This window comes from Peromyscus californicus, unplaced genomic scaffold (assembly GCF_007827085.1).
Source record: "Peromyscus californicus insignis strain IS unplaced genomic scaffold, ASM782708v3 Scaffold_11__1_contigs__length_118956290, whole genome shotgun sequence".
Taxonomy (NCBI): domain Eukaryota; kingdom Metazoa; phylum Chordata; class Mammalia; order Rodentia; family Cricetidae; genus Peromyscus; species Peromyscus californicus.
Window position 1 is genome coordinate 110898116 of NW_026294402.1, and position 24468 is coordinate 110922583.

At 41.7% G+C, this 24468-nt stretch overlaps 1 protein-coding gene across 14 annotated transcripts in view; it reads right to left on the minus strand.

The window, feature by feature from the left end:
- Rbms3 (RNA binding motif single stranded interacting protein 3) overlaps nucleotides 1-24468 on the minus strand; it is a 1493133-nt gene that overhangs the window by 84480 nt on the left and 1384185 nt on the right. For 11 of the 14 annotated variants that reach the window (XM_052723536.1, XM_052723605.1, XM_052723572.1 and 8 more), the window contains 2 exons: nucleotides 23632-23728; nucleotides 21208-21258 (listed from right to left, as the gene is read on the minus strand). In XM_052723536.1, the coding sequence (XP_052579496.1) occupies nucleotides 21208-21258; nucleotides 23632-23728 (148 nt within the window). The remainder of the gene's footprint in view (nucleotides 1-21207; nucleotides 21259-23631; nucleotides 23729-24468) is intronic. The other 3 variants (XM_052723582.1, XM_052723600.1, XM_052723630.1) reach the window with 1 other exon arrangement.

Sequence of the window (24468 nt, forward strand, 5' to 3'; positions counted from 1 at the left end):
CAGGCTAGCCTTGAACTCACTATGTAGCCAAGCAGGGTTTGAACACCCTATCTCCCTGCTCCCATGTACCCAATATTGGGATAACAGGTGTATGCCACAATGTTTGGCTCAGAAATGTTCTTGATTGTCCTAAAAATATCTCACAGGTCAATTACACATTTTCTTTCCCTTAAGTAATCTGTTGAATTTTCAGAAACATACATTTCTTTTTAATGAAATGCAATCTACATTTTTCTAATCTGCTCACTCCCCTCCAGTGTTCTACTCTTTGTTAGACTTATAATCACTAGGTTACTTTAGGACAAATGTACTTCTCTTGGACAACCAACGAGTCACATTTCTAGTACACATAATGTAAATAACACCCAACCGCTTTCAGATAAGTTCAATATCCCAAGTTCTGAGGAAGTTTAACAGTTTAACTGGGGGTGTGGGGGGTTGGGGGGAGTTGGCATGGTGGCACACTCCTGTGAAACCTGCACTGGTGAGGGGCTGGCAAGGGTGGCAGGAATTCAGGTTCAGCCTCAGCCATGTAGGGCATTCAAGGCCAGCCTGGGTTACATGAGACCCTGGCTCAAAACAAACACATGAACTAACAAACAAAAACAAACACAAAAACCCAAACAAACACAAAAAAGTGGATACTCAATGGATAATTGCCGAATTTAAGAAATCCAAGAACATGCACCTTAAAGATAATTGTGGTACAATTTAGTGATTTTCTAAGGATCTGTTTGTAAGTGGAGAGAGTGGGAAAGAGAATCCTCTCTGGGAAGTGTGAGCAGGAGGATCTTGCCTGATTTGGTTGGACTGTGAAATCAGTCTGTGATAAGTAATTCTAGTTTCTGAGACAGCTGTGAGAAGGAATCGTGTCAGCCCAAACATGGCTATATGTGTCTGGACATGAATCCAACAGACACTGGTATGGTTTGATGTGTATTCCCTCCCTGCTCACACACCACAGGCACACAGACTCCTATGTTTGGACACTCCATCTCCAACTGCTGGTGGTGTTTAGGGAGGCTGTTAAAAACTCCAGGCACTGGAGGTCTAGGGGGAGGAAGTTAGTTTCTGGGGAGCAGGACGGGGGTTTATGTTCTAGTTCCATTTCTTGTCCTGTCTCTCCCTCATGATCTACAGAGATGTGAGCAAGCAGCCTCACCCCTGAAGCCACACCTCCTTGCCATCAAGAGCTACAAACCCTGCAAGCTGCTCTTTGTCACAACCAGGAGGAGGGTGACAGATACAGACATCAAATGACTGGTCTCTTCTGGTTTATGCAGCTCTGTCTCCACAGTTCCATAAACAGGAGTGACTGCACTTAACAGGCTTGCACAGATGAACAAGGGCAAGTTCTCTGCTCAAAACAATGGGAACTTGTCCTGGGTCACCTTGGAGGCAAACACTGATGCTGCATGCTTTTGCTTTTGTGGTGGAAATCTGTTTCAAGTATGGAATCATTTCAATCTTTTTCTTTCTTGGGACTACAGCAATAAGAACAGTGACATATTATTTGTGTATGTGTGTGCTCATGTTTGTGGGTACAGGTACACATGGGTATGTGAGTCCATGAGTGCGGAAGCCAGAAGTTGATGTCCCAGAGATCCTCCTGCCTCCACTTCCCTGATACTCAGGAATACTGGTGTGTTTGTATGTGGATGCTGACCACTGAACCAAGCAAGGTCTTTATGCTTGTAGGCATGGCAAGCAATTTGCCAACTAAGCCATCTCCCCACCCCACCATAGTCCTTAATGCTGGTTCAGATGTCAGTAATTCAATAATACAGATCAAAGGCTTATACCTGAAATGTTCTGTTGTATTACGGATACTATTTCACTCAGAGATCTTCCTGATGATTGCCCGTAAATAAATCCTCAATCTTGACATTTCCCAACTGAACCTTATTCTTAGAAAAAGTCAGGAAGGACACTTAAGTCTTTGAACCATCATCCAATTTGTAAGCCCTTGTCTAGAGATACAGACACAGTGCTAGGGATTTTTAAGAAACTCACTTTGAACTGTTCTTTACAGTATCTAACAAGAGGAAACCAGCCTGCATTAGAATCTCGTGGGATATGGAAAATCCCCAGGAAAACACAACATTCTGTAATGAATTGCTTTTTGAACCCCTTGTACGTAATCTTTTTTAAACTGTGGTTTTTGAAACATTGGAAATGAGTTGCCATGAACTCATCACTTATTATCTATTTTTTAAAAATGACTTTCATTTATTTATTTGTGTGTGTTTATGTGGGGTGGGATGTGGAAGGAGAACACAGGTGCTGTGGGGCACATGTGAAGTCAGAGGACATGGGAGTCAGTTCTTCCTTCAAACTGGATGAGCAGCCCTTGATCCCCGGGACCCCCACAGTGGAAGGGAAGAACCAACTCCTGCAAGTATGACCTGTGTAAGTGTTCCCTATTATTAGCATCAACTTCAATGTTGGGAGAAAAATACAGTTTAAAGCCTCAAGTGCCAAAGATAGGATTATCCAGTAATGCCTCAAACAACCTATCCTGGTCAATAAATGAAAACTTTCCAGGAACAGTGCAGTTTACAAGTAGTGGGAACTTCCCAGTAGTGGGGGAGTTCACAAAATCCTGTTGTAGAATATTATTTTAAGGTGTGTTACATTTGTTTATGCTGTGGAACATTTGTTTAATGATGCAAAGATGTGTTGCATTCCTTAATGTTGCATTTGTTTAACTCTGTGAAGCTGTGTTACTGTGCCTGCCTAAAACAACTGAAGGTCTAATAAAGAGCTAAACATCCAGCAAGGCAGGAAAAAGGATAGGCGGGGCTGGTGGGCAGAGAGAATATATAGAAGGAGAAATCTGGGAGGAAAAGATGAAAGAGCATGAGAACAAGGACAGGAGGATGCCGGGGGCCTGCTACCCAGCCACCCAGCCACCCAACCACCCAGCCACCCAGCCACCCAGTCACCCAGCCACCCAGCCACCCAGCCACCCAGCCACCCAGCCACCCAGCCACCCAGCCACCCAGCCAACCAGTCACCCAGCCACTCAGCCACAGAGTAAGAGTGAAAGTAAGATATATAGAAGTAAGAGAAAGGTAAAAGCCTAGAGGCATAAGGTAGACAGGGCTAATGTAAGAAAAGCTGGCTACCAACAAGCCAAGCTAAGGCTGGGCATTTATAAGTAAGAATAAGACTACACATGTGTGATTTATTTGGGAGCTGGATGGTGGGCCCCCCAAAAAGCCAAAAGAGTAAAAAGAGCAAAAACAACTAACAACAAAATCTTCTACTCACAATGATTTAAAGAGGAATTAACAAATAGAGGCCTCCTCAGAGAACTCTTATATCCACATTGACCTCAGGAGAAGATGAATTACCAAACTGCCTCCTTGTATTTCCTTATGGATTTGACAAAGTGGCTAATTTTCCCTGGTTTTACCAGACATGTCTTGTGATTATAAGCTTCTCAAATCATGTCACTCTTCCACTGTAGGTTGATAACTAGAAATGAAAGGCGATTTAATTCAAAACACAACAAAACCAAACTTCTGAAATGTCCTGCATGATTAAAATGAACTAATTTCACAGACACACTCTGGATTGGCTCTTTCAGTCAATGGAGGTTGTTTCATGACCTCTAATACTCTTTGTAATTTGAAATCTCATTCTCTTATCACCATGATCAATTCTGTAAATAGAATCATCAGGTATACATGCACTGGTTGATTCCAAATGCATACGTTAACACAACACATAATTAGCTTTAAAATTTTGAGTGTAAGAAAGGGCATAATTGGCAAGCCAAATAATCTTTCTTGCAAGGGACATAAGCCAGCACTTAAATTAGGCCACAAGAAACAAACACATTTAATGTAATATCATTATATGGCTCGTCCCTTGTATGTCTAGGTCTGAGAAACATTGTATAAAGTCTGGAATTACTGGTGGAAAGTAAAAGCTTTTCTAGAAGTTTCACCAGTTATCTTAACTAGGAGGAAGGACCACCCCCCCACCCCAAGTCTGTTAGTCCCATATGTAGATGGCAAACCTGAGCATTGAAGCTAGAGATTGGAATCTGTGTCTAGTCTGGCAAACCCACCATGCCCCTGGCATGAACAAAGCCCCTCTCACTAATGTTCTAACTAACACAGAGTTTTAATATGTAATCTCATGCTCTCCTGGCTTCAGAGTTCCCATTGAGAAGTCTCTCACTACCCTAGCGTGTGTGCCTTTGTCCAGTCGGCATTAGTCTTTACAGCTTTCCGTGTTGTTCTCTTTTTGTTGCTGTTCTATAAATGTTGCACCTTGACTACAATGTGTCGGAAATATATTCTTCTCTGGTCCTGACTACTTTGAGTTCTAAATGTTTCCTGTCTTGAGATATCAATTTCTTTTCCTAGACGTAGAAACTTCTTCTATAATTTTATTGAATATATTTCTATATGTTTTCATTTTATCTCATCTTCTTCTCTCTGTGGATTCTTTGCCTTGATCTCTGGATCATATACCATAATACTTAGAAGTTTCAGCCATGATCATTTTTTCCTTACTCTTGTCTAAATGCAGCATTTCTTTGACCTTGTTTTCCATCTTTGGCATCCCTTCTTCTGCTTGGGTCAGTCAACTGGCAATGCTGTCTGCTATGCTTTTGATTTGTTGATTTGTTTTTCATTTTTAACATTATCATTTGTTTTCTACAAAATTTCAATTCCTTCTCTGAATTTTTTACTCATGTGGTTGACTTTCTTCTCTAGGTATTGAATTTATTTCCTAAGTCCCTCATTGGCTTGTTTTCATTCTCTTGAAGTCACTGATCGTTTCACTGATAAACTTTTGAATTCATTGTTTGGTCTTCTATCCATTTCTGACTCTTTGGACTTGGTTAATTGCCAAGTTAAGATCTTTTGGAGGAATCCTGTCATTTTGTTTTTTCATGTTTCTGATCTGTCCATGTTACAATCTGCAGTTTGTGGGGAATGGTTGCTTTTCCAGTTTCATTTGAGATTCTACATAGTGAACTGCCTTCGCTGAAGAGCTGAGTCCTCAGTGACACACAGAGAGGATAAAATGATCCAGGGTGGTAACAATGGCACAGAATAAAGCCAGGCATAGTAACACACTTTAAACCAATTAAAGCCATCACTAATGACCACAGAAAAGAAAATTATAATCATGTTTGCAGTGACCTATGAAGTTGAAAGTTACTTATGCAAACTTGAAAATAATAACTGGATGAAATAAAGGAAGGAATCAGGAGACAGAGAAAAACAAAGAAGAAACTGGGTTAAGTCAAAGGAGAAACAGGCAGGAGACAAGAAAAAAAATCACAAGAGGGAGAGAAAAGAAACAGTAATTTAAAAAATCCTGCACAATAACGAGAAATGTATAAGCAAATAAATAGATGAACATAAAGAGGGAGAAAAATAAAAACCTACAATCTGCTTTTTAAATAATACTGAGTGTTATAAAACAGAAAAAAGGGGGTACATGAGAGCCCAGATAAAATTTAAAAAGAATTAAAAAGAACTCTAAAATCATAAACACATTGCATTGAGAAGTTTTCTTCCTGAATCCAGGTGTGGAGGGCATGGCCAATTCAAGTTAAAGACTGCTTCAGTCTGTTCAAACTGGTGTTGAGCCTGGAGTAGCTGAGGCTCCTTTGCTCAGGTGTGCTATGGTCACTTTAAGGGATTCCCAACTCTGCAGGTGGGAAGCCACTTCTGACCATTGTGAGCTTTGCAGCCTATAAATCAGGCTAGAGCTCTGCCAGCCAACCCCATCTGTCCACCTCACATTGACTAATGTCTAAGCCAAGAGATGTTTCAGGGTGTGTTGAGGATTGAAGCACATGGAAACTGAGGTCTGTTACTATGGCACTTGTCTCAGTCCTGTGTAATCCTTTCAGTATTAGACATCCTGTAAGAGAAGAGGCTGCAGGGAGTATCTGCTGGATGAGAGCTTTAGGGTTCTCAGTCCTGTGAGCACAAAGCATCATGGCAGAGAGCTCGCAGCCAAGCTGACTGTTGACCCAACCTCTGGCTCAGGACTATCAGTCTCAGTTATCTGGCTCAGGGCAAAGGGAATGGGGCTACTGGACCAATGAGTCTGTCACCACTGGAACCACCCTTTCTGTGTGTCTGTATCCTGCCAGCCCTTCTCTGATTCAGGACTGCCTCAGACCACGACTAGGTGTTCTCAGCCTCATTGGCATATGATTACTCTTTGTTTTCAAGCCCCCCAAGTTGCTCAGCCTCAAGCTCGCTTTCCAGATACTGCCTGCATATGGCCATGCAAGATATAGAGGGTGCCTAGATGGATTCTTCTCGATGTTGACTTGTCATACGGGAGTTACGGGCATATCAGATACCCCAACTGGATATAAGTCTTATGAGAAGTATGGACATGTCCTAGGCCAGGACAAGATCTGACTGCGAGCCTCTCTCTTTTCTTAAACCAGTGATATCTGTCTTACTTTAAGCAAAACTCTTCAGTCTCTCTCATATTGTCTGGGGAACCTGACAGAATCATTCCTTGTTAGCTCCTCGGCCAGTGCTTCTTGTCCACCAGACTCCATCACTGTTTTGTGACCCATGGTGAGTGTTAATGCTCTGTCCTTCTTCCATATCAAGTTGATCTTTTGTTTCTCTGTGTTTTCTCCATCCCGGCGTTACATGGAGCTGCTAATCTAATCTGACACCTTTAATCTAAACTTTCCTTTGAACTAGATTCCATGCACGCATCTCAGAAAGTTGAAGAGATTATCCTGAGATGTGCTCTTAGGGATGCTTATTAATAGCACATAACATAAAGTGGGCATCTTAATGACTTTTTTAGTTATTGATTGCAAGTGCTTATGAGATCTAGGACTTAGAAGATGAAAGTCTTGATAAGAAAGTCAGAATTGGTTTTTAATATAAAACATTGTTATGCAGAACTGGCTATAATGTACATTGATGAAAAGACATTCAAAATTATCTCTTGGTAAAAGTTCTTCTGAATAGAGGGGCTGTGTTTTTAAAGGTTTTACTTTTATTACAATGTGTCGGGGAGGCATGCACACAGGTATGTGGGTGCCCCAAGAGGCCTGAAGAAGGTGTCAGAGATCCCTTGGAACTAGAGTTACAGGCCCTTAGTGACTGCCTGATGGAAATGCCAGGAACTGATCCTGGGTTCTCTGTAGGAACAGCAAGCACTCTTAATTGCCAAGCAATCTCTCCAGCTGCCCAAACAGAAAAAAATGATCATTTAGGGCCCAGTTGATGATTAGGCTTCTTACCTCTGTGCTAAGTGAGAGTTACATTGCAAAATCGCCTTGCTCTTCTTAACATGAATGTATGGGTGCATCTTCCTCCACAGCATCTGCGCTCAGATTTCTCATCCCCTTCTTGGAATTTCTTTTCCACTCTGTGAGTGACATAGAAGGGCAAACACTCCTTGTCTTTTGAAGATTTATTTTAATTATGTATGTTTGTGTGCATTCATGCCCATGAGTCCATAGTGGCCAGAAGGGGCATCAGATCTCCTGGAGCTGAAGTTACACATGGTTGTAAACTACCTGTTTAATGGATGACAGAAATCCAACTCAGATCTTCTAGAAGAACAGCACATGTTCTTAACCACTGAGCCTTCTTTCCAGGCCCGTCATCCTCATTTAAAAAATATTAAATATATAGTGTGATGTCAATCAATTTCATGCATGTCTTCTAGACAAAGTCAGCAGAAAGCTACCTTTTTCTTCTCTGCTGATGAGTTACTTTTCTCATCACTGTGACCAAATACCCAACAAAAGTAACTGAAAGGAAGAAGAGCTTAGTTTAACTTAGAATTTAAGAAGGGACACAATCCACCATTGTGGAGAAGGCACAACAGCAGGAGAGGGAGGCACGTAGATTGCCCAGGCATGCAGGAAGTGGGGCTATCAAACCTCAAGGCCTGCCACAACTCACCCACCTTTTCCAGCAAGGCTCCACCTCTTAAAGGTTTCAGTCTTCCCAAAGGGCAGCAGAGCCTGGAGAATTGGCATGCAAAACATGTGCTACACAGGAAATTCCACATACTGCAGGACATTTCACACTGAAACCAGAGAAGGCTGTCTGTCGGTTCTCTCAAGTTCAGCTTCACAGTCAATTGACCTTGGGGTAATTACTATCAAGAAGGATGGGTTGAAACCAGCTAAAGCTAAAGGGATGTCATCAATCTGTGCAGACACTCTAGCATTCTTACAGCCTATAGCCAATAATTCTGTCTTATCACTTCTGCTTGCTCCTAGGGAGTACACTTTGCCCTGAATCTCTTGGATACGCACACCAATTCTAAGGGTTCCAAAAGTCACATAGACTTCATGAGCCATGAACCAATAATGGCTTCACCCTAACATGAAATTTCAGGTGAAGATCTTAAGCACAACATTGCAAAATCTCAACAAATACTTGTTGAGGCTAAAAGCACCAAGCACATTTCTTTAGGAAAATGCTGGTTTTGTACCCGTTTCACGAAATTCATAGAGACCACCAAGGAGCCAGTTTCCGATGCAAGCACATAGGGGTCTTTTTATTGTCAGGTTCAACTTGGGCCACCACCAAGTAGATGGAGGAAAACATGGCAGTGGCAGCAGTCCCAGGGGTAGAGAGTTTTTATAGGGAAAAACCGCAAGCCAGGAATTACAAGCTCTGGCAACTTGGGATTGGGTAGAAGGGATATGGGGCAAGGTGATTTTTTTGAAACCATTGGGTTAGACTTTTTGATGAGGAACCACAACTTGCTCAGCAGGATTATCTGGACTGCTCAGCAGGATTATCTGGATATCTTCAAGGGCCATAAAACACAGACAGAATGTCTGTAGGAGCATACTGTTGGAGTTGTCATGGCACATTCCTAAGGTCCTTTCTGGAACTGAGTACAGCAGGTGGTGTAAGATGGTGGCCCTTCCCTTAGATGGGGTCTGTATTGCCTTCACAGTGTCATCTGGCTTCTTCTGAGAAGGTAAGTAGCCTTGACCTGTGTGATCCTGTGTCAGGTGGCATAACTGTAATGGAGTCTTGTTTAAAGAAACTGGAAACATGAATGAAGTCAGTTGCATTTGCTGTCATTCTTACCTCACAGTAAACCAGGAGAGATGATGTACCTAAAGAAGAAATCTTTTCCATATAAGAAAATGTCTCTTTATAGACACTATAGATTAGATCTAGAGTGTTATTCAAAGGCTCATGTGGTGACACCCAAGCCTAAGGTGGTGGCATACTCAGAGGTAAGAACACTTGTGGAGGTCACTGGGAACATGCTCTTTATCTTATTTTCTTTCCTGTTGCCATGACTAAATACTCTGACAAGAGCAACTTAGAGGAAGAATGGCTGTTTCATCTCCCAGTTGCAAGTTCCAGCCATCAATGTGGGGAAGTCAAGACAGGCACTCAAAGCAGTGAGCTACCACCTCACAGTCACAGTCTAGCGCCCAGAGGGAGGAATGCCTTCCTGCCTACAGCTCTGCTCTCTTCCTCCTCTCTCATACAGTCCCAGACCCACACGCAGGGGATAATATCACTAGCTTTTAGTCTCTGTCTCCCCATATCAATGAATATGATGGAGACAAAGCCCCACAGACATACTCATGCCAACCTGGTTTAGTCTAGTCTCACTGAGATTCTAGATTGTGTCATGATGACAAAGCTAACCATCACACTCTTGAAGGGCATTTTACCAGCGGCCCTTTCCTCTCCCTCCCCCTCCTTTCCTCTTTGTCTCCTATCCATCATGTGGTGAGCTGACTTGCTTTATCACCACTTTCCCACCAAGTGTGCCTCATCACCCATAGGCACAGAAACAACACCCACTCAGCCCCTGGACTGAGTCCTCTGAGACTGTGAGCTGAGCCTTAATAAATGCTTCCTCCTGTAAATGGGTTTCCACGGTGATAGAAAGCAAACACAGCACAGTATCTATTGTTTGAGGTATTGCCCTGAGAGATGGGATTAGATAATCATGCACTATTAGTCTAGAATGGGGTACTAGAAACAAAATCTCTTCTCTGGCCACATCTCTTTCACCAGAGAATGAAACAGTATTTCCTTCTTCCCATTCTTCCTTTTTTTTCCCTTTCCTTTCTTTCACATTTCTTTGCTCACTCCTTTTCTTACTTCCCCTATTTCGACTTTGGTTTCAGAAAATTTAAGACAACATTTAAATGCCCCACTGTAGAAACACATATTTTAAATGTTAACAACTTGATTTCCTCCACTATGAACACTATGAACACTTTTTCCTTAGTTTAGATTGTATTCCCGGTTTCCTTCTGTGTTTCTGTTTCTTTGTTTTTGAGTGGTTCTCACTAGGGGGCTCTGGTTAGATTTCAATGCCTTGCTCTTGTGGTGGTATTGTGTTCCCCAAAATATTGTGTACCTTAATAAACTTATCTGGGGTCAGAGAACAGACAGCCACTAGATACAGAGGCTAGAAAATGGTGGCACTCATGCCTTTAATCCTAGCATTCCAGAGACAGAAATCCCTCTGGATCTCTGTGAGTTCAAGGCCGCATTGGAAACAGTCAGGCATGGTGACCACGCCTTTAATCCCAGAAAGCAGCCTTTAATCCCAGGGAGTGGTGGTAGAAAGCAGAAAGGTTTATAAGGCATGAGGACCAGAAACTAGAAGCATTTGCCTGGTTAAGCGTTTGACTGGTTAAGCATTCAGGCTTCTGGCAGCAGTTCAGCTGAGAGCCATTGGGATGAGGACACAGAAGCTTCCAGTCTGAGGAAACAAGACCAGCTGAGGAATTGGCCAGGTGAGATAGCTGTGGCTTGTTCTGTCTCTCTGATCTACCAGCATTGACCCCAATAACTGGCCTCGGATTTGATTTTATTAATAAGAACTTTTAAGACTCATACTACATGCTCTTCAGCTCTTCCTCCTGGGTGCTGAGATTATAGCTTTACATCACCATGCAGTCAACTAGTTCAGCTGTTGTAATGCATCTCTAGTGGTAAATAATCTGAGGGGAGGTGATGGAGAAGCCCTTGTTACTCACTCACCTTGGGTCTGGAAAGGAAAGATCTTCCCTTTTGTGTTCAAAGTCATCTTGACACAAGCCAATCAATCAATTAATTAATTAACGGAGGCTTTCCAATAGAAAGTTAGGTCTCACAAGAATCAGAAAATCTAAACATGTTTTAAAATGACATACATAAACTCTTTCAACTTAGTTCTTTTCTTCAACTTAAGTATTATCCTGCCTTATTGTGAAAACAAAGGTAGCTGTGTCCTATAGAGATCATATCTGCTAGCTAGGAAAAGGGAAGGTAGGAAAGAGACTGGGTGAGATGTCATCCTCCCTCTCTACAGTCCTTGACCATGATGTTCAAACATCTCCATCAAGGCCATGAAATCCTAAAATCTTTCAGACTTGCCAGATTCTCAGCAAACAGGACAGAGATGAGAGACAAGAAAAAGCAATGAATACAGACCTGCAAATGGAAAGCAATTAGCATATTGTATTATGAACCTGAGGACTTTGCCTAATCTGTAGCCACCTCTTCCCTGGTATACACTAATTGGCTGACCTATTGCACTCCTCTTCCCCCGACCCCCGCCAAGTCAACATCATTAATGAAGACCCTGACCTGCAGACTGAGCACCTAAGCACCAGGTTCCCCAAGTTCCCCAAGGCTAATACAGTACCAATCAAGCTTTTCAGAAACAGAATCCATCCCAACAATGTTCTAAGGGACAAGAAAATGAGAGCAGCATATTAAAAGTTAGGGTTTAGGGTTGCCCTAACAAATTGAACTCATTTATGAGCACCTGTTTAATGAGTGTTCAAAGTCCACATAATGGACAGGCACTTAGATGTGAGAGAACATTTCACCCCACTATGCTATGAGAGAACATGTTCAGAGTCTCCCTGAGCCTCATTCTCAGCCCTTTAGTGCCTCTGTTAGTAGCTTTGGTTGCCTGGCATCATGTGTAAAATGAATCATTTGCCCCATCTCTACACAATTGTGTTGCCCTGGCAGCCTGGTGTTTTCTGGGGAGTCTAGCATGGATATTATTTTAGTTCTATTTTTGCATTCTTTAGGAAGTAAAGTGTTCATAGAAGGTCAGTTAGCATGTGTATTAGTTATGTTGAATGTTAACTAGCTGTTAAGGAAGCAATGCTGATACCTTTAAGGAGGAACAAGCTAGGCAGTGACACTTTGGTTTGTTGATGATGAAGTAATACAGAGTACTATCTAAGGATATGCAGGAATCATGTCATGATTGAAATTTTGTCTCAGTCATTCACTCATATGTCCAGAATGCTCTGTCTAATGTTATAAAAATGTAATAGAGTATACTTTGAGCTGCTGTATCATATTTAAGACACCTAATGAAATAATATAGAGATGCACAGAATGACAGACATGTACAATGACCAATTTCCATAGCATCAAAAATGAAATGCTTCAATATTATGACCAGTTAGAGATGGAAGCACCTGGAATAGTTCAACATTCACGCTGAGATGCTGCAGATCAAACTCAGGGCCTTCCCTGTGCTAGGCAAGTGCTTTACCCTCTGATCACGCCCAAAGCCCTTAGATTTTTGAGACAAGAGCTCCTATCATAGCACAGGTTGGTCTTGAAAGTATGGTCCTCTTGCTTCTGCTCCTGAGTGCTGAGATGACAGGTGTGTACTACCATTTCCAAGTGTGTCTGAGAATTATATCAAAAAGTGCTAAAGCATGTTTTGAGATTGCAAAAGATTCTAGAGTCACTGAAACTTTTAGATGCCCTTGTGCTTTGAAGCCAAGGGATCTCAAATAGCAGGACACACGTGTTCTCCAAGATGCCTTCAGGGGAGGAATTTAGAAGGTGGAGGTTCCCAACAGAAACATCTTTATGGTATAAAGTTATTTTATGTACAGCGACTTTGAATAATGGCTTTTTCCTGATGCAAAAAAGTTATTTTTTTCTCCACTTGTGATTGATTTATACATTACACTACTGGAATTTATAATGTTTTCATAGAGTTCAGTGAAAAGATTTATAATTCATGCTACTATTTTATGAAATGTACCTAAAAAATTCTAGGCAATGGCACTGGTGTTTCCAAACTAATAAAAATGAGGTCAGAGGTACTGGAGAGATGGCTGAGTGGTTAAGAGCACTGGCTTCTCTTGCAAAGAATGTGAATTCAGCTCCCAGCATCCACATGGTAGCTCACAGTCATCTGTAACTCCAGTGCCAGAGGATCCTACTCCCTCTTCTGGCCTCTGTGAGTACTGCATGCACATGGTACACATAAACTCATGCAGGCAAAACACTCATATACATAAAAATAATAAACATAAACATCTTTTTTAAAGTGTTACAGTCTGTCAAAATTGGCTAAATAAAAGTTTCATTCCCACAGACCAGAATTTGTTTCCACACAAATCCTTCCCTTATTCCAGAGCAAACATCTGACTGAATCAAGATCAATGAAATTCCTTGGGATCCTCTCCCCATATTTTTGTATATTATTTTCCTTTAGCACACCTTATTTTTTAACACTTATAGACACCATACCCATCAGATCACATTAATTTCTTTTTCTTCTCTGCTCTCAAAGATGCTCCCCTCTTCTCCATATAATTGCTAAATATTAGACATTTTCCAACTATGTATTTTAATTAAATCATCTTAAATGTATGTAAATTTTCTATATGATAGAACTATACATCTTGAGAGAAGATGATGGGATGATTTTTTTTATCAACTTTCCTCAGTTTTTAATATGAGGAGACATTTCACATATATCTGGTGCTACATTATTTTAAACTGTTGATCTTTTTCATGGAACCTGAGCCCTTGAATTGGGTAACATGAAAAGCATGGAAAGTAATGGCCATCACAGTTGAGACCTCAAGAAGAGAAAGACTGACTGAATGAAGGAAAACTTAGGGGAAATGTTCCTCGTATTTTATCACAATAAAGTTACTAAAAACAACGCCATGATTTCTTTTAAAAAATATGGAGTATTTATCTACAACTACCAATTGTTTTTGTTTATACATTATTTCAAATCCTCTGTTATTCTCTCTTAATTGATTATTTCATATCTGTATATACACAGGTATGTATTATGTACTTTTATTATTTGTCCTTCACTGTCTTTTCTAATCCCTTTCTCATTCTTCACTACCCACTTCCTTCCACGTCCATATCTTTATTCTGCGATCCAGTGTATTCAGTTAGGGCTGCCTGCATGACTGTTAACAATGTGACAATCTGGACCATTTGTAAGACTCAGGAAGTAAGTGAGCTATGTATTTGAGTTTTCTGTGAATTAGACAGAAGTCATCAATTATTTTTAAAAATGAAGTTTGACAGAATATGTACATCTGTTTCCAAAAGCTAAGATGATGTTCATGTGAGTTATTTTAAATTCTCAAAAACAGACACTTCTATACAACTTTACATTTTTTCCAGAGTTTAGGGAACAAATAACTGTTTCAGATTATATTCATGAAGGCTTTGCAACTGTGATACTGAAACTTTATTAAAATAAGAACGTGTAAAACAGTATAGCACCCATTAATCCCAATAATAGAATCTGACGCCAGATAATGAATAAAGTATTAATGGGTAGAATTAGAAATATGTATTAAAGAAGTTTATATTCTGATAAAATGCAGTTCATGGCAGATCTTTTAGTGCAAGAAATAAATTAAAAATTACACAATTATAAAATATGTAATTAAAGTTAAGTTGGCAAAAGGGAAAGGGATAAAACCAATTTCTCAAAAGATTTTGGATCAAATCCAACATCTACAGCTGATTAGAGACAAAAAACACTTAATAATAGTTTTCCTATGATGTTAATGAACAAGAGGGCCATTTGAAAGAAGGTGGGAAATGGATTGTTAAATGCATAGGTTAAACTCGAGGTGGAGGGGCTCTCTGGAGCTTTCTGATGCCATCAGCCAGGATGAGGAAAACAGAGGGCTAAATAGACATTGCTGCCTATCTTGGATTTTCAGCCTGGAAAATCACGAGATTGGCTCCCATAAGCTGATCTGTTTAAATGCTTGGTCCCCACTGGTGAAACTGTTTGGGAAGGATTAGAAGACCTGGCCTTGTTGGTGGAGGTGTGCCACTGGCAGTAGGTTTGGAAATCCAGACCATTCCGAGTTAGCTTTTGTTCTACCTTGTGATTTTTGTCCTAAAATGTAAGCTTTCTGCTACGGCGCCAGTGCCTATGTGCCTGCCTGCTGCCATGCTCCCCATTCAAGGGGGCACTCTGCTTGACCTTAGACTCTAGATGTCTGCCTTAAAGGGATTTGCCCAGCCAGTTTTCCCATCTAGATGTTATGAGTGCTGGATTTAGTGATGTTTTGCTATCTATCTATCTATCTATCTATCTATCTATCTATCTATCTATCTCTTACTATTTATTTTTTACTTTGGCTTGCCCTATATTTAATAAAACCAACCATTCACAATCAAAAGTATGGCTATCAAAGATCATTCTTTGATCACACAAAACACAATGTTTACTTCTACAGAGACTCTGTGTATGAAGGAATCCTAGTTGCAAATTCTTTCATACTCTATACAAGAGTGAAGTGTAGACTTCATATGGTTGTATTTACCTGTATCACCTAAGACTCTTTTTGAAAAAGTGCTGTAGAAAGAATTTCAGAGTTCTGTCCAACAGCAGCAAAGACAGGTGTGTGTTTACAGTAGAGACAGTATGTGGTCTACCATGGAAAGAGCCTTCTTCATGGTTCCTTCACTCTAGAGGTAGAGTAAGAGGACACAGCACAGCGAAGACGGCTGTCACTAGACTGCATCCATCACCAAGGATTCTGTTCGGCCAGAAGCAGTAACATACAGTTAAGGAGTTAATTATTATTAGGTTGGGAACTATTTCTTGTGACTATGTGTATTTTTATGACCAGGTTATATCTGCAGATACTCAAAACATCTCACTCTGACACTTGAGTAATGAAAACATGAAGTTTTGATGGTTTGTTCTGTTCAGGTGTTGGAATAGAAGAGAAATTGCCCCAAAACAGTGTTTTTGGAACACAAATGCAATGTTCCTTTCAAATCTGGGGCTATGCTTTGTCAGAAAACACCCCTAGAAATTGAAAAGTCACAGTCCCTGAAAGGAGAGCTTAGCTCTTACCTCTATTTAGGCAAACAACTCAAATTCAGTATTTTGGCTTTCTGAAACAGCCCTGTTGTCAAAAGAAAGTTGCTATTTGCTCTTTCGCTCTAGACACGGGGTTTGCTCATCATAAAAAGGACCATTTAGCCAGCATGGTGATAGAACAGTCGGAGCTGCAGCAAGGACACCTCACACTTCTTACATAGTTGTAATTAGATAACCAAATTACAATTAAGTAGAAACAAAAAAGGTGACCTTTCTCCTTGATATAAAGTAACACTAACTGCGTGAAGACTCAAAGGAGCTAATCAGAGCTGAAGGCAAGGGACTTGCTTTCTCTTGGGAACTGTCATTGATTTGCTCTCCCGGTCAGGAGTATGGACGTAAGAAGGCATGCACACACTGGAATACAAAGCTGTCCACCGTGCACTGATGTGTCATTCCCATCACTTGTGCTGCTCTGCAGAGCAGGTGTGTTGTACCATCCATCAGCCTGGTGGTGTGATGCTGAGCTCTCAGAGAACAGCCAAGAACAGCTGAGAGCCCTGGACCGAGAAGCAGAGACAACTCAACCTGGTGAAAAGTCGCTCACAGTCAAATGTGCAACAGTCCCCTCACCTTGGATTTTCTCTTAGTTTACAGCAACCAGGCCAAACAGACACAGTCATCTTCCCTAAGAGGGATCTGACAACATTCCAGATGGCCCAGTGAGGTCTCCAGATCCAGTTACAGTGAACTGTGAACTGTTCCCTTGTACAAACACCAGAACACTGGCTATGACCCACGAGAGAAGACTTTCATCCATCTCCCCAGAATCATTGGTTCCAAGTTAATAAAAGGGCACACTGCTTAAATAGTTAAGAGTCTGAAGGCAAGCAAACTGGAACAGCAGGCTTTGGAAAGCTGTTGTAATTACTAAGGTGGATTGTCAAATTGATTAGTTTTTGAAATGCCTAGGACTTGGTGAAGCTCATGTTGAATGCATTTGTGAGGGCATTTCCTGAGAGGAATAACTTAGGGGAGAACATCACCCCATAAATATTACTTGTGCCATCCTATGGCATGGGATCTCAGAGAGAACAAAAAAGGATAAAGAAGGAAGCCAGCTAGGCACCCACATTTTGCTCCTCTGCTTTTTGATTGGATGGCATGTGAGAAAGCTATGTTCATCTCACACGTGAGAACTTTTCACAGTGCCATAACTTCCCCATCAGGATCCACTGTATCTCTTTAACCCTGAAAGCCTTCTCCCACCAAGTTGCCAGAAGAAAGCCTTCCAAGCTCAAATTGCTAGAAGAAGGCCTCCCCACTCGAGTAACCAGAAGAAGGCCTCCCCCCTCCAGTTGCCAGAAGAAGCCCCTCCCCCCAGTCTTGAGGTGCTTCTTGTCATACCCATGACAGTAGCACACAGCTGTATGTTTTTTCCTCTTCTCACTCAAGCCCCACCCTTTTCTCCAAATATTTATTTCTCACTTACCAATCACTACTGCTCTGACTTAACCATTCATGCATTCAGGCAAAAAAGCCCAGGGCACTGGGTTCGACTTTAATGCTTCATGACTTCACAGAAGCACTATTCTGTTTTCAGTTACTATCCTTTTTGAGAACACAGGGTCCTCCAAATCAAACCTCAAGGATTCTGGGTCAGGATGAAGAATCTGGTGCCCACTTAGGAGTCAGCACACAAGCCTGGCAATGTGAGGAGCCACCACTACAAAGAGGCTCACACACAAGATTGGGTAAAGATAGGGACAGAATATGTATGTCATAGAAGTATGATCTGGTTTCCTTCTGTTACTATGACAAACACAACCAAAAGCAGTTCAGGGGAGGGAAGGGTTTATTTATCTTGCACTTCTGTGTTACAATCCACCACTTAAGGAAGCCAGAGCAGAAACTGTGTAGGAAGAGTTGTCTGGCTCACGCTATGGCTTGCTCCACCTCATGTCTGCTGGTTTCCTTATACAGCCCAGCCCAGGGAATGGTATCACCCATAGTGGACTGGGTCCTCCTGCATCACTTATCAATGGAGACAAATTCCTCACACACATGCCCATATACCAATCTAATACAGACAATTACTCAACTGGGACTCTTTTCAGATGACTTCAGGCTGTTTCAAATTGACATTTAAAGCTAACCAGGACAAAGAGGGAAATTGAAAATAATTGGAATTAGATATTTGAGATATGGATATTGACAATATGAACATACTTGTTAATCAAGCTCCATTTAGTGATAAAAATATGCTTAATAGCTATTATCTTTAAGAATTAGATATTAAATGGTTTAATTAGGAAATGTAGCAAGTACTGATATCAATAATTTTATATGTTTATGGCTAACGGTATCTTCACTGAACTTACAGGCAAGGAATTTAAGTACTCCCCAAATGTGTTAGAAGCAAGTTGACTCTGTTATTCTTAGGTTTATTTCTATATAAACATCCATTTTCTACAAATGATATTACTTAAAATAGGATTAAACATCTATTTATTTCAATTCAATAACTGAATTATTCAATTATTCAATTCAATAATTGAACTGAATCATTTGTTGAGAATTTGCTGTTTGTCAAGACATTTCAGAGCATTGGTATTATATTTCATTTAATGCACAAAATCCATAATTATTCACAGATTACTATATTTGTGTGAGGACAAGGAAATTTTAAGCTGTTGCTCAACTCCCCATTAGCTAGAACGACTTCCCAGCTCAATAATCCCAGTCAAGAATCGACACAGTAGGTCATTAACTTGCTCAGTCTTGCCAGCTCCAGTTAGTCTGTTTCCTGGCCTCAGATAGCTGAAATATATTTACATTGTAGTATCAGAGAGAGAGAGAGAGAGAGAGAGAGAGAGAGAGAGAGAGAGAGAGAGAGAGAGAGAGAGAGAGCAGTTTAACTTTTGCCTTGATGAAGACCTCAGGCTAGCTGATAAAGTTCCTTAGACAGTATAGACAATCAGCAAGCCTGTTGGGCGGGGAGGGGAGACTGAGGACACAAACCCTGTGTTGCCATGACACTGTTTAGCTCATTTTCAGAAAACAAAGTGGTGGGTGGCCCAGGCAATCCTTTGTCCAGGAAACCACTGGAGCCACAGACCTCACATGTTAGCCTTAGAGGCCAAGCCCAACCATGATACATAGCTCAGTCATGGGAAGTGATGTGGTATCATTGACCAGAAGCCACAGTTAGCAAAATCCAAAGAGACACATTAAAATACACACACACACACACACACACACACACACACACACACACACACACACACACATCTACTATTTGAGGAAAAATATATGCTATAAACACACATGTAAACAGAGCTGAAGATATTTTGGGGTAGAGGAGGAGGAATCAGAATGCTTTGACCAGAGTCCTCAGTTCCAGTTGAAGTAAAGATCTACACAACCTGCCCCTATCTATCTGTCTGTCTTTCTTCCCTTCCCTCCCTATATCCCTGTTTTGGGAGTTCCAGAAGAACTAGATATTCATCTATGACATCTGGAAAATTGCTTAGAGTTCTTCCAGATGTGCATTCCTTTTGGCCACAAGGCGATGGTGCTTACCTCAGAGAGAGACCACAAGCATTATTACTCTGTAGGTGAGCACACTATTATTTTTTTAGAAGGTTATTGGTTCCTGCTGGACAGTCTCATCTCCAGAGCTTGCCAGGCATTCTGTGTTCTCTCTGTGCTGGCTTTATCTCTGCTCAGCTATATAGTGCCTTGGCAGAACACGCTGAATTTTACCACATGACTTGGAGGGAGAGCCAGGATTTTTGCTCTGTATTCTACATATTGGTATAATTTATAGAACACAGGCAAGATGAACTTAGGAAGGACCCAAAATGTATAAATAAGGGAAAATAGAGGGACTTTCAAAATATAGCCACAACTTCTGTGTTGGTAAGATATGTATACCCTGAAGTATGTAAATAAAAAGAAAACTATTGAAATGTTAGAGACAATATGAAAAGTTACGTTTTAAAAAGATAAAATGGCAACTTGGAAATTTGAAAAGCATGTTCTCTGATCCTTTGAGTCCATTAAATTTGCACGTGTGAGGGGTGTGTGTGTGTGTGTGTGTGTGTGTGTGTGTGTGTGTGTATGTGTGCGCGCGCGCGCGTGCACATTTAATGGTCTTTACTATGGCTGCTTTATGTAAATGAGATATCTAAAAGGCTAAACTTCTATAATGAGGATAATGTTTGTGATAGTCAGATTGTATATTCCCTGCAACTTATGGTTTCTGCCCCTGCCAGAGCACTGTTAAGTGATAGAAAAGGACACCCGAACACCTGTCACACCACACAACTCCCCTCTCTCACACTCTAATGAGTGTGATGCTTTTGAAATCCCCTCTTTCTCTCTCTGTCTCTCTGTCTCTGTCTCTGTCTCTCTCTCTCTCCTTTCCTTCCTTCCCCCACCCTCCTTCCTTCCTCTCCTACAGAGCTATAAAAACTGCAAAACAAAACCAAGATCAAAGGAATCCTTTGCTGCATTCCAGGCTCTCCTGTAATACTTCTCACTGGGACTGAGGACAGGAACCACAAATGGGAAATCCAGCAAGTAGAAAGTACTTGGAATGTTCTGAAAGAAACTACCCCACCCCAGGAAAGAATAGAATGGCAATAGACATTAACATAAAAAATCTACCGACTTTGCTGTCCATGCATCGTCTTTTCTTCCTAGGTATTACAAATGCATTTCATTGAGTCTGTACTTGGCCATAATAGTCCAAAATGTCCCCAGAGCCTATCACACCACATCAGGAGTAAAGAGAACATGACAAACAGAATGGGACCCAAAGAGCTTTTCTTCATATTTCAGGCTTAATTGTCAACAGGTCTGAGTTTCTCTCTGAAGCAGAAGTCCTCTTTCATACAAATCTCTGTTTCTTGCCTCTGTCTCCACCCCTATATGTAACTGCCTATGGCACATACTTCTGTGCCCTTTCCAGTAGCTGCTCTGCTTCTGGAGAAAGTGGCTGTCTGAAAGAGTTCCAGTATATGAACAAAGCTCCACCCCAAAGCCACTATGCATCACAAAAGCTTGCACTTGGATAATAGAAATATTGAGCCTCAGGTGACTGAGAACACTTACTGTTGGTTGCATAATGTATGGCAGATGAGGCGTCCATGAAGTACTCTGGACCTATGCATCAAACAGCATTCATTAGGACAAGGCAATCACAGAGGCAACTTGCTTCTTGTGTTTGGTGGCATTGCACTGTGTCATAGAAGTGGAGACAGGAATGCTTGGCCCTAATTAATTTAGCAATTCCCCATCTAGGTGGCTGGCTGCAATGTCCACACAGGTCAGGCTGTGTGTGTGTGTGTGTGTGTGTGTGTGTGTGTGTGTGTGTGTGTGTGTGTGTGCATGTGCACACACTTGTAAGTGTGTGTGCAGAGCCAAAGGACAACCTCAGGTGTCATTCATAAGGTAAAATTTGCCTTGTATTTTAGAGACAGAGCCTCTCACTAGCTTGGAACTTTCCAAGTAAGCTAAGCTGACTGGCCAGTGAGTCCCAAGATCTGCCTGTCTCTGCCTCCTTAGTTGGGAGTACAGATTTGTACCACTGTACCTGCTTTTTCTGGGGGTTTTGGGATTGTAAGCATTTTGCTGACTGAGCCATTTCTCCGGCCCTCACAGCTGAACCCTGAAACCTTATTTCATAGTCAGAGTTGAAGACTAAAGTCATAAAAAGCTCCAAAGACTATCTGTAGGTCAGCTCCCAGGGACATCCAGGGAGACACTGAAGGAGTCCAAGGTTGACTGCTAAGACTCTCATCTGTTCCATTACCAACGGCAGCTTCACATGCTCAGGCGACCCCATCTTAGAGCTAGCCAAGCAACAAAGGTAGTGTCAGAAAGAAATACAACAGAGTGTGGGGGAATGTTCCAGATTAAGGCCAACTTAAACACACTTGTGATATTATTCTCTCTCACGGTAATTGGTATTGTGGATAAAAATGTGTATGACAGACACCAGCTCTTCACAAATGTGTCATGTGTCACCTGAATGAGAAAGTGTGTGAGTGGATCATCACATAGAAAGCCAGGGAGATTTTACTTTGCAATATATCCTCATCCCCAAATTTGCCAATATACTTCAGACTTTCTTTTAAAGTGGTGCAAAGTAAGAATTAACAATGTGGGAAATTGCTGTAATCTCTTGTTTGAGAGACAACAGTCACTTTTTTGTGGATATTTTTTTTCATGTCACCTAAGTATTCCATGCTGTGGCTCAGTGGGTGGTCTTGGCTCCAGCAGAGGCCAAGATTAGCAAAAAAGACAACACACACACACACACACACACACACACACACACACACACACACACACGAGCTAAAGGAAGAACAAAGCTGAAACACACCTGCGCACAACCTCATGGGCCCCAAGAGATGGCAATTAAGAAGTCAGCCACTCTAGAAATACCTCATGCAATTTAAACAAAAATCTACCCCATCAGCGTGGGGAACTTGTTTCAAGAGTTTGAGTGGAGAAAAGGAATGGTGTGCTTCTAGGGGACTCTGGTTAGGGGAAAATGCGTATAAACTTCAGCTGATGCTCTGACAGAGGGGACATCCTGGAAAATGTATGGAGTGACTAAGCCAGGGAAATGCCACTGGATTAGTAGCAATAGGCAACACTAGCTTGCTGCCCACTCTGAAACACCCACCCACACGCGGTCTGCCTACTGCAGAGAAATCACAGGTCCAAGCACTTGTGCCTCCTCACTCTGGCCCTGTTTGCATTCTCTCCGTCTGGAGCATTTCCAGGCATTTTCTGATGAGCACTGGAAGAAGAGCGATGAGTCACAGCCTTACAGAATGGAGTGACTGGCTTAGCTGGGAGGTGGCTCACAAGAACACGAGAAAGAGTGGGTTTTGCAGCAGGCATGTGACTATTTCAATCCACCTTAGGACTTGGAACTACTGGCTAGAACACCTAGTTTAGGACACACAGTGAATCTCAGATGCCCCAAATTTCCACACATGGGACCCCCAAAGTCTCATCTTTCTAGGAATCAGAAATGAGGTAAAGGGCAGAAAGAAGAAGCATGTTTGACCACTTTGATTCTCTTCCCTATCGGGAGGTCTCATCTAACATCTAACAGGGCACCTTTGCCAGGACAACTGTAACAAAAAACTGAGAGGACAGTGGCACACCACCCTGGAGTAAGGAATCCCTACAGAGGTGCTGCTAGGGAAGACCCACTGTGGAACGTGAGCAATGAAAACAGCAGACAGCAGGCAGGCCCATTTCCCAGCATGGAAGGAGCCATGCTGGGCTAGGCAAAAAGAGTGCAAGGCATGTGAGGTTTGATTATTTAGTGAACTGATGCAAAGAAAGCCTGGGAAGCCAGGAAGCCTACACTAATAACAGGAACAGTATCATATTAAGGCGTGGCTACCACGTGGGTCACAGATTTTTTTCTTTTAATTCTCCCATGCCCCTTTGGGCTCTCAGTAGCACATGACTGGCAAGGAAGGTCTCTGGTGAGGTGCAGGGGAACAGACCTACCTGGTACGTGGAGACAGGGGAGGCGGCAATGAATGGCGTGATAGATGTCTGTGGGATCATGCGGTTGGTCGCGAGACTGTACGGTGAAGAATAAAATCTGCAAACAGAAAACAACAAACAAAGATTCGTGAAGCTGCTGCTTGCCTGGTCTGCATTCCAGCTCTACCAAGCACATGGGGAAAAAGAGCCCCCACCTTGTTTTTCCACCATCTGGAAAGAGGGACAAATCAGCTGAACACAGGAAGAATTTTAAGTCATCTTACAAAATCAACCGTAAACACAACAGTCTTGATAACTAACAGGCAGAGGAGTATCAAGCCTTACACAAGGCAGTGGTGTCCAAGAGTCCTCCCAAAAAACAATGGATAAAGAAGGCACTAAGCTACATTGTAAGGATGGCCAGTGATTGCCCACAGCAATTGCATCTGTTCAGGAAATAAGAATTAACTCCTAGAAGGCTCTAGATATTTTGTGCTAGCATCCCTGCTTTCTACAGAGAATATTTTCTCCATGGAAAGAGAAGAAAGAGGATGACTTGCATCTGGATTGAAGCAAGAACTTTGTGGATTCCATCAAGGAAGTAGTGTAGATAACAGGATCATGGGCATGCTCCAGGAAACTATGAGGAACAATTAATCTCCTCAACCTTCTGGGACCCTTACTGAACAATTTTAAGATGATACTGAGTGAGAATAGGAACTCACTGATCTGAAGGAAGAACCTTCTAGAGATCTACTACAGAGAAATTCTTAGATACAAAAACCAGTGGGATACCCATCAATGGGCAGGATAGGTCTTAGTGTCCACCAAGTGTCTACTGATCTAATTCTTCAGCAG